This window comes from Littorina saxatilis, linkage group LG2, assembly GCF_037325665.1.
Source record: "Littorina saxatilis isolate snail1 linkage group LG2, US_GU_Lsax_2.0, whole genome shotgun sequence".
Classification (NCBI taxonomy): domain Eukaryota; kingdom Metazoa; phylum Mollusca; class Gastropoda; order Littorinimorpha; family Littorinidae; genus Littorina; species Littorina saxatilis.
Genome location: NC_090246.1, coordinates 82957660 through 82968869, shown reverse-complemented (window position 1 = coordinate 82968869; position 11210 = coordinate 82957660). Strand labels below are relative to the sequence as shown.

Sequence of the window (11210 nt, the reverse complement as noted above, 5' to 3'; positions counted from 1 at the left end):
CCACTTGGGCACATATCAGTCTAGCTACATGCGTACTGCCTAAAGTGGGATTTTTTTTCTTCCACTAAATTGATTACGTATTTTGACTCTGGCGTCAGTTAAAGGCTGACATTGTCCTATCTAATTACTTCCAGGGCTTTTCCCATCGTTGCGGGGATGTATAAATTAAGCTTCCTGCAAAGTTTTAGCTTTGAAGTCCTTACCAATTACGAGGAATAATTAATTCTTTATTGCTATGTTTAGCAACAGTTCTCCAGGGCTTGGGCTATTTTTAGACCGTCAACACAGACAGTACAGCGTCGCCAATCCCCGCGTGAAGGAAATCGCTCACCGTCCACGTGCAAAACGTAGTGATATTGACACGCCAGATTAGCGCGGTAGCGTATTGTGCTAAGCAGGAAAGCGCGCTTTTCTGTATTCTTGTCAACTTCGCAATTTCCGGGAAACACCCAATTTCACTTTGAGACTGTTTTGTTTACATTCGACACTATCAAAACCACTTTGCAATACTGAAATATTTTTTCTGTGTTCGAAAGCTACAGCTAATCGTTATTATATCCCCTTAGGAACAGTTTTATAACATTATTGGCACATGTAAACAATAGGAATTAATTAATGAACGCTACGAAAAGGGCAGCCTTTAACCAGTAAATGGGTGATTTTTCCACAGTGACGACAACTTTTCGCTTCTTTATACTCAAGCAAGGTGAAAATAGGGGTCCAAGGGACATGGTCGTCTGCTAGACATCATTTGACGCCATTGGTGTTTATGCTCGCGCAGCTGCGAGTGGAACACAACGCCATTTCAGACAGCAGTCCTCCGTGATGGATCTGAATGATTCAGTTGACCCGTTTGCATTGATAGAAAACTGAAAGCGTTTACGATCGCTGACTCCCACGCACACAATAGTTACCAATTCTAGTAGATAATTAAGACTAAATTATCCATTTATGCGTGCCGATAGCTGAAATTGTACGCACTGGCGGTTCTGATTCTGCTGCATCATGTTTTCATAAAAGAAAACTGCAGTACAATGACAATGACAATGACAATTCTTCATTTTTCGAGAGTAACAAGAATATGCATAGATAGGCTGTTTGATATCTGGCCCTCGCCCTAAAGAGGGACTAATCTACTACTACAACGACTACTACAAACTCATTACATGAATACATGTTTATTGAGAGAAAACAAAAACCAAAAAAACAACGTTAGTTTAAGAACATGAATAGCATTATATAGAAACACTGTAATTCAAAATATAATGTTCAAGACCAGGTGCAAAGCAATAAAGAGCAAAATCATAAATGCGAATTCAGCATACTGTACAATACATTAGCTCAGCAAAACCATGGACACATGTATCTCCTGCTTTCATCTTACATAACACTTAGTATTCGCGTAAATTCATTTTGTGTACATAATCCTATGATTTGTCTGTTCTGCTTTTTACATTTAGTCAAGTTTTGACTAAATGTTTTAACGTAGAGGGGAGAATCGAGACGAGGGTTGTGGTGTATGTGTGTGTGTGTGTGCGTGTGTGTGTGTGTCTGTCTGTCTGTCTGTCTGTGTGTGTGTGTAGAGCGATTCAGACCAAACTACTGGACCGATCTTTATGAAATTTGACATGAGAGTTCCTGGGAATGATATCCCCGAATTTTTTTTTTTCGATAAATACTTTTGATGACGTCATATCCGGATTTTTGTAAAAGTTGAGGCGGCACTGTCACACCCTCATTTTTCAATCAAATTGATTGAAATTTTGGCCCAGCAATCTTCGACGAAGGCCGGACTTCGGTATTGCATTTCAGCTTGGTGGCTTAAAAATTAATTTATGACTTTGGTCATTAACAATCTGAAAATTGTAAAACAACAAAACAATTTTTTAAACGATCCAAATTTACATTTATCTTATTCTTCATCATTTTCTGATTCCAAAAACATATTATATTCGTATTAAAAAAAAGCTCTGAAAATTACAAATATAAAAATTATTATTAAAATAAAATTTCCGAAATCGATTTAAAAACAATTTCATCTTATTCCTTGTGGGTTCCTGATTCCAAAAACATATAGATGTGATATGTTTGGATTAAAAACACGCTCAGAAAGTTAAAAAGAATAGAGATAAAGAAAAACGTGCTATCCTTCTCAGCGCAACTACTACCCCGCTCTTCTTGTCAATTTCACTGCCTTTGCATCGAGCGGTGGCCTGACGATGCTACGAGTATACGCTCTTGCTGTAAAAATGCATTCTGTTAGTTCGACAGCTTGACTAAATGTTGTAATTTCGCCTTACGCGACTTGTTTTTTTTCTTGTGTGTGTGTGTGTTTGTTTTTGTTTGGGTTTTTTCTTTGTTTTTCTTGTTAAATGTGAATGTCCGAGTATATTTGTGATTAGAGAAGTCCCTCTCCGGGCGAGGGCTGGTCGAATAAAAGCTCGTTTGTAATGCTTATGCCACAACCCTTGTAAAATAACATTTGATTTGATCGATTTGATTTGATGATAGCATTTCTGACAAGTTGTACTATACTGAGTCAAATAACACTTTGTCTTCCAGTGAGCAGCAGACGACCAAAAATAACAGATCATTTGTGGACCATTTGTTCCCCCTCATTTAGAAAACTCTCTCTCAAGTTATTGAACAACACATGTTCACGCTTTACATAAAGAAGCCAGACGGGTATGTGTCTAAGAAAGTTCTTAATCCAGTCAAAACCATGAATATATCTATGGCGATTAAATAGGTAAAATTCAAGAACAGTGTGCCAAATTAGTTTTTTTAATCAACAGTCCGCCACAACGTTTTATCCACAACGGGTGAATTGCGTTATGGAATGAATTCAAATTAAATTTCAAAATATCACTTTTCATCAAGATTTTGCACCGGTTTTAACATCCTACCATTGCTCTCTACGTCTATAAAGTTTCATATCTTACAACAGCTCTGTTCTTGAATTTTACTAATACTGATCTGTTCGAAAAGAAAGCTACTTTGAAGCTGTAACGATTCTGTAATTACACATTTGTTATTGCTCGGATTTGCAAGCGTAACCGCCAGTTTATGCTGTTATAAGTTAGTTTATGTATGTAAGAAGGTCAGAACTCTTTCAGTTTCTTGAATTACATTTATTCACCAGTATTTATCAATAATAGGCGCATAGTTAGTTTCAGTGTACTTATCAACTGTCCTTTTATCAGAATCTGGGACTGGGTGGCCGAGTGGTAACGCACTTGCGCTCGGAATCGAGAGGTTGCGTGTTCGACCCTGGGTCAGGCCGCTATTTTCTCCCCCCTTTCCTAACCTAGGTGGTGGGTTCAAGTGCTAGTCTTTCGGATGAGACGAAAAACCGAGGTCCCTTCGTGTACACTACATTGGGGTGTGCACGTTAAAGATCCCGCGATTGACAAAAGGGTCTTTCCTGGCAAAATTGTATAGGCGTAGATAAAAATGTCCACCAAAATACCCGTGTGACCTGGAATAATAGGCCGTGAAAGGTGGATGCAGCGCCTAAAGGCAGTCGATCTACTGGCCGATGTGAATGCGTGATATATTGTGTAAAAAATTCCATCTCACACGGCATTAATAGGTAACATGCGCCTTGAGTCGCCTTGTGTGGTGAGATACGTGCGCGATATAAATCCTCGTAAATAAATAAATAAATCTAACAGACCTGTGTCCAAATCCAGGAGGGCTGAATCGGAGAGGGGGGGGGGGTCCTAAGTTGCGACCCCCCCCCCCCCCCTCCCCCATCTTCCGTCTCTACCCGGCGCAAATGTACATTTTCAATTGAGGAGAGACCCCCAAAAACTCAATTGCCCAAAGCATTACAAAAAACAAGACAAAACACACAAAAAAGGGTTGAAGTAGCCTGCATGCAACAGAGGTAAAAAGAAAAAAAAATTAAATTTAAATACAAAAATATCCGAAGTCCCCGTCTGGCCAGCCCCTGTGCCCCTTCCTTCTTCTCGCTCTCATACACTTGATCCAGCCATGCACAAGCCTTCAAACTAAGGGTGCACAATATAGAACCCCATGCCTTACACACACACACACCCACCCCCCTCCTCCTTCCAAACTCCCACCTACCCCCTTTAGGCTCGATTCAATAAAGAACAAAAACATTCATCAGTATGCAAACAATGAAATTGCCAACCTCGCTATTTACACGCGCACTTTTTTCTACCAAATGTGTGGTATAATCGGTTGCCTGTGTGTGTGTGTTGCCTGCGCGTGTGTGTGTGTGTGTGTGTGTGTGTTGCCTGTGTGTGTGTGTGTGTGTGCGCGTGCGTGCGTGCGTGCGTACGTGTGTGTGTGTGTGTGTGTGTGTGTGTTAGTGTGTGAGTGCGTGCGTAATTGCGTAATTGCGTGAATGTGTGCGTTTGGGTTGGTGGGTGTTGTTGCGTGCGTGCGTGCGTACGCGTGCTGCATCAGAATCTGACATACAAGTGTGAAACCACAGGCAAAGAAAACAAGGTGATTAATATTAGGACCCTCTCTTACATAGTCCTCCATTACTCGCTAACCAATTACAAATTAGATGTATCACTTGCAAAACCATGCAAACATAAAATTCGCTGGCCTTCGTTATTTACACAGCCGTTGTTTTGGTTTTCTTCTTTCCAATGTTCGATCGAATCCGCCGAATACAGGACAAGCGTTTATATGAATCAGGGATTGATTGTGCATGGTCGTTTGATTGTTTTTATCTAACCACAAAACGGAACAAAAGTTTTCTCTGGCTTTTTAAAAATTTGTTATCCTGATTGCTTGCGCACAACGATTGAAATGTATGATTGGACCCAAAGAGAAAGTACTTACAAGTATTTACCGTGACAACTTAAAATGATAATTACCCTCTCTCTCTCTCTCTCTCTCTCTCTCTCTCTCTCTCTCTCTCTCTCTCTCTCTCTCTCTCTCTCTCTCTTTTTCTCTCCCTCCCTCTCTCTCATTCTCTCCCTCTCTCCCTCTCATTCTCTCTCTCTCTCTCTCTCTCTCTCTCTCTCTCTCTCTCTCTCTCTCTCTCTCTCTCTCTCTTTTGTTTATTTGTTGTTGGTTTTTTGTGTGTGTGTACCTATTTATTAGTGTATGAATTGATTCATTGACTTCTTTGCATGCAGGCTAACCAGCAGACTGTGGTGTGTGACACGTACGGAGAAGAGCTGGGTGAAGGAGGGGCCTGTGTGTGTGCTGACGGCTTCAGGGGGGATCCTTGTACCCCTTACATCGGAGGTATGCTCTGTCTGTCTCTGTCTCTCTGTCTTTGTCTCTGTCTCTCTCTTTCTCTCTCCCTCCCTCACACACACACACACACACGCTCACGCACACACGCACGCACGCACGCACGCACGCACGCACGCACACACACACACACACACACACGCACGCACGCACGCACACACACACACACACATACACACACACACACACACACACACACACACACACACCACCACCACCACCACTACCCTCGTCTCGATTCCCAGTCTATATGAAAACATTTAGTTTCAATGTGAATAATGTAAAAAGAACAAAGCCGGTAAGTTGATGGACAGTTCAATCATAGACCTAACGAAACACTCACTAGAACTTGGAGGTGGACGAACTAAATACACAACAGGCAAATAATGATGATTATTCAAGTGAAACGAAAAACAAAACAAACAAACAAACAAACAAACAAACAAAACAAAAAATCCCGTCCTCAAACGACAAACTTCGATGAAAGATGTCACAGGAGAAGCTTCCCGCGTAACGATTCGATCTTTCGGAAATATTTCTGAAGTTGACCTGGGACCGGGAGATCGGAAAAATGTCCACCCTTAAGCCACCAGCCGGCCGCGGCCGGGATTTGAATTCACGACCTTCCGATTAGGAGGCCGATGTCTCTCCATTAGGCCATTGCGCCTGTTCTTTGATTCAAAAACCTATATTCTGTTGCATTCTGATTCAGCATATTTTTCCCTTTCAATTAACAGATTGCGAGGAAGGATACCAGAAAGGAAACTTCACAAACAGTGGCACTTCTGGGGCGTTCCTCATCCACCCTCTTCAGGCCCCAACACCATTCTACGTGTTCTGTAAGAAGATGCCTAACAACGTTCGTAACTACATCATGGAGAGAAAACAGTCCACTTTAAGCTTCAACAGAAACTTCGCCGAGTACAAGGCAGGCTTCGGAGCTCTGGATGGCGATCACTGGCTAGGCCTGGAAAAGGTGGGTTTCACAAAAGAGTTGGCATTGTCTGGTTAATTTTCGATCACATAAAAGATATTTTCTCAGAAATAAATTTCAACACAAACTTTGGTGATACCACAGCAGGTGTTGTAGCTCTGCATTGTGATCACTGGCGAGGTCTTGTAAATGTGGGTTTTGCAAATGAGTTCAATAGACGATGTTCGGAAATAACTCTGTCGGGTTTGTTTGGGTCGTGAAAGACTAAATACTTTTTCCCCAAGTCAAACTTTCCCACGTGACATTATAGGCCAGTTACTAGCGAGGAGGGTGTCGAAAACACGTAGGCACGGAGCACATGTTTACCGAGCAACAAAAGAAACGCGAGAGAGAGATGTGAATGCGTGATGTATTGTGTAAAAAAAATTCCATCTCACACGGCCTAAATAAATCCCCGCGCCTTGAATATGTGCGCGATATAAATTGCATAAAAAAATTTTTTTTTTTTAAATCCCTGCGCTTAGAACTGTACCCACGGAATACGCGCGATATAAGCCTCATATTGATTGATTGATTGATTGAATGTTTGATTGACAAAATCTCGAACAATAATAGAGTTAGAATTATCAAACCACAAAAGTTTGATGAAGGCGTGTTTGACCTAACTGTAATGTGATTATTTTGAAGCTGCGACTGTTTCAACACACGGGACAAGCAGGTTTAACGTTAACGAAATTTTGGAGGTCTCGCTCAGTCAGTCTTCATCGCCCTCTCTGGCCACTGATCGGACACTGGTGGCTTCCAATGATGTTCCTGGTAGTGTCAGTGGCTGTATTGAATCCATCTCGAAGACGTTGTGGCAGGAAATTGCGATCTTTTCTTATTGAGGTAATGCAAATAATCCACCGCGTTGCATAACTGCAGTGCTTCTAATGTGAACAGAACATTGCTGAAGGTGATAGACTGTTGACATGTGCACGTCCAGCGCTTCTGGATCATCCCCAGCTTTAAATCGACCTGGCATTTTGGTGGTGTCAATCTTGGCATCCTGGCTGTTTCAAAAGTGAGACTGGCAGCAAGCGTGCCATGGTCTCTTTTGGTTGCTAATGCATTAGTGAACACATCTCACACATCAGATTTCTCCTCAATCAATCAATCAATATGAAGCTTATATAGCGCGTATTCCGTGGGTACAGTTCTAAGCGCTTGTCGAAGAGTTGTCAACACAGGACTAACAAAGAAACTAACATCTTCAGACGGACACGAACCCTATCACACACTAGCAAACCCTGGTAAACAAACAACTGTTTAACAACAATGTACACATCAATAGCTAGGTCAAACAAAATAATATTAAGCACAAAGAAAACACCTCTCACAGAGCACAGCACAAGAATGTCTTTTGGGGCACAGCACATCACGTCGAGCATGAAAGTCGCAGCCAGCTACGGGAAGAACTGAGTCTTCAACCTACTCTTGAACGCGTCAAGAGAGGGGCTCTGGCGAAGCTCAAGCGGCAGGGAGTTCCAGACGGAGGGGCCCGCGGAGGGAAATGCACGCTGACCAGCAGATGCGAGTTTCGAGCGAGGGATGTGGAGGCGGAGTGGGTCGGCAGCAAAACGAAGGGGACGGTCGGAGGGCTGGGTGTACAGGTCCAGGGAGAATTGAAGGTACTCGGGAGCAGAGTTGTTGAAACACTTGTAGACCAGAGTGGACAGTTTGTGGGAGATTCGGGTGTTGACAGGGAGCCAGTGCTAGGAGCGAAGTAGGGGGGTGATGTGGTCTTCCTCAACGTCAGCCTGGCAGCGGCGTTCTGGACTCGTTGTAGGCCATGAATGGATGAGGCGGGGAGGCCAGCCAGAAGGGAGTTGCAGTAGTCCAGACGACTGAAGATGAGGGAGACAACCAGCTTGACACAGGCGTCGTGGGTGAGGTAGCGACGGATGGAGGCGATGCGTCGTAGGTGGAAAAAGCAGGTCTTGATGATGAAGGAGATGTGTGTCTGCATGGAGAGAGTGGAGTCGAGAAAGACGCCAAGGCTCTTGACAGCAGGGGAGAATGGAACAGTCGCGTCATCCAGCTGGAGGTCGGTCACAGTGAGGGAAGCAATCTTCTGTCGTGTTCCAACGAGAAGGGCCTCCGTCTTCTCACTGTTCAGCTTCAGCTTGTTCTCAGTCATCCAGTTCTTGATGTCAGTGAAACAACTGGAGATGGATCCAAGGAGATCGTCAACGTCCTCCGGCTTGGCGCTGTTCTGGAGCTGCGTGTCATCGGCAAAGGAGTTGTAGTTCAGGCCGTGGCGTTCGATGACCAGGGAGAGGGGTTGGGTGTACAGGGTGAAAAGGACAGGGCCGAGGACAGATCCTTGTGGGACGCCGAAGCGGACAGGGACAGGCTGAGAAGAGAACGAATCAGTGGTGACAGTCTGAGAGCGGTTCTGGAGGTAGTTCCTAAACCAAGAGAGGGCGGTGTCGTGAATGCCGAACGTGGAACTGAGGCGATCGACAAGTAGCTGGTGGTCGATCGTGTCGAAGGCCGCGGAAAGGTCCAGCAGCACAAGGGCAGAGACGAGACCGCTATCTGTTGCGTTCAGGAGGTCCGTGGTGATTCGCAGGAGCGCCGTCTCGGTGCTGTGGTGAGGGCGGTACGCTGACTGGTACACTGGCATCAGCGAGTTCCGAGACAGGTGGGCGCTCAACTGCTCCAGGATGATACGCTCCAGAAGCTTGGAGAGGAAGGGCAGGTTGGACACAGGACGGTAGTTCTTCAACTCGTTGACGTCAAGGCCGGGCTTCTTGATGAGTGGGCGGACAACGGCAGACTTGAAGCAGTCGGGAACGACGCCTGTGGCCAGGGATATGTTGATGATATCTGTGATAGACGGCAGGAGCTTGTCCAGACACTTGGTGAAGAGGAAGCCTGGCAGGGGATCTAGCTCGCAGGTCTTGATTGCCGTCTTGGTTATGAGTCGCTTGACGTGGTTTTGAGTGACAGGCTGAAAGCACGTGAGGGGGAGCCGGAGAAGGAAGGGGAGGGTGGGGACGGGACGAAGGGCTGCTGATCGAGTGTTTTCCGAAGCTTGTCAATCTTGTCCTTGAAGAACTCCGAGAATAACTCCGGGATATCCTGTGGTGGGTGAGCAGTGGGTAAGGGGGCAGCGGGGGAGGAGCGCGCATTATGTGTTTAACGTTAAACCTGCTTGTCCCGTGTGTTGAAACAGTCGCAGCATCAAAATAATCACACAAAAGCAAGGCCGTCAAACATGCCTTCATCAAACTTTTGTGGTTTGATAATTCTAACTCTATAATTGCTCGAGATGTTGTCAATCAAACAATGACGATTGTTTTCGCGTTTCTTTTGTTGCTCGGTATAGAAAGCGTGCCTCACTCAAAGCAAGAGTATTTACTCTTTCACAACACACACAAACCCGACAAGAGTTACTTCCGGAATTTGTCTATTTGGCTCCCTCTGGTTAATAATCTATCGTCTATGGTCTATCCTCTGGGGCCTTGGGTTTTGACCACTGGCTTGGACTTTGACAGGTTGTTTGATTTGAGATGGGGGGGGGGGGAGTGTCTGGTTCATAGTAGGTTTTTAACAATGATCTGTTGCTGTCTTTTCTCTATCTCTCTCATTTGTCCACATTATGTTTGGACTTAGTTGTGTCAAACTAGAGACAGAGAAGGGGGAACTGTTTGTTTAGTTTAGAGTTGTTGTGCATTAAATGGGTCATCTTTTAGTAAGAAGCAATAGGGATTAAAACGAAGACAGTATTCGTTGTATAAAAAAAATATTTAAAAAGTCAAATTAGCATCCAACCCCCCCCCCCCCTCTCTCTACCTGTCTGTCTCTGTCTATGTCTCTGTCTCTCTCTCTCTCTCCCTCTCTCTCTCTCTCATGTCACATCCTCCATGCCACCACTCATACCCCCCCCCTCCACTGGTTTCCTCCAAAACAGCTCCACTACCTGACGAACAGCAAAGCCTACGAGCTGCGAGTCAGTGCCAAGCTTGAGAACAGTTCCATCTTCTTCATGCAATACCAGAACTTCAGAATCAGCGACGAGGCCAGCGGCTACCGTATGTACTTCAACCAGACCACCAACGACACCTATCTCCTGGGCGACTGCTTCTCTGCGCTCTACGGAGCCCAATTCAGCGCCTACGACAACGACAACGACGAAGACGGCGGTGTCAACTGCGCCCAGAACCACGAAGGGGGTTGGTGGTTCCGCGGTGGGGCGTGTAGCACGTGCAACCCTACCGGACCGCTGCTGCAGCCTGCTGGAGGACGGAGGACCGGCGTGGATGCTGAGATCTTCTGGACCGAGGATTTGGACGATTTGGTGCCTTTCAAGATGACCATGTTTCTGACATCTCTTTGATAACTTGGTGTGACATCGCCTTAAATGGATTTTTAATTTTTCAATTTTGTGTGTGTTAATTTATTGTAAGTTTTTCTTTTTGTGTGTTTTTTTCGTGGGTTTTTTTTCGTGGTTTTTTCTCGGTTTTTTCGGGGAGGGGGGGGGGGAAGAGGGCTGCAGAAGCCTGCTGTCGATATAAAGGCTGGCATGGATGACGAGATATCGGTACCGAGGATTTGCGCAACACGGCGCCTTTCAAAGTGACCATGTTTCTGGTCTTTCTTTGATTACTTGGTGTGAAATCGCTTTAAGCGGATTTTTTTTTTTTCTTTACTTATTCTTCACTTTTTTTCTTCTTTTTACATTCAGTCAAGTTTTGACTAAATGGTTTAACATAGAGGGGGAATCAAGACGAGGGTCGTGGTGTATGTGTGTGTGTGTGTGTGTATGTGTGTGTGTGTGTGTGTGTGTGCACCGTGGTGTGTGTGTGGTGTGTGTGTGTGTGTGTGAGTGTCTGTATGTGTGTGTGTGTGTGTGTGTGTGTGTGTGTGTGTGTGTGTGTGTGTGTGTGTGTGTGTGTGTGTGTGTGTGTGTGTGTGTGTGTGTGTGTGTAGATCGATTCAGAGTAAACTACATGACCGATCTTTATGAAATTTGACATGAGAGTTT

The 11210-nt window shown here is 44.7% G+C and overlaps 1 protein-coding gene across 1 annotated transcript; it reads left to right on the top strand.

The window, feature by feature from the left end:
• The first annotated feature begins 5109 nt into the window (after positions 1–5109).
• Positions 5110–10667, top strand: LOC138956765 (angiopoietin-related protein 1-like). Its single transcript, XM_070328037.1, has 3 exons — positions 5110–5235; positions 5982–6220; positions 10137–10667. The coding sequence occupies exons 1-3, from the start codon at positions 5118–5120 to the stop codon at positions 10560–10562; spliced, it is 783 nt and encodes a 260-aa protein (XP_070184138.1). The 5' UTR covers positions 5110–5117; the 3' UTR covers positions 10563–10667.
• The last annotated feature ends 543 nt before the right edge of the window (positions 10668–11210 follow it).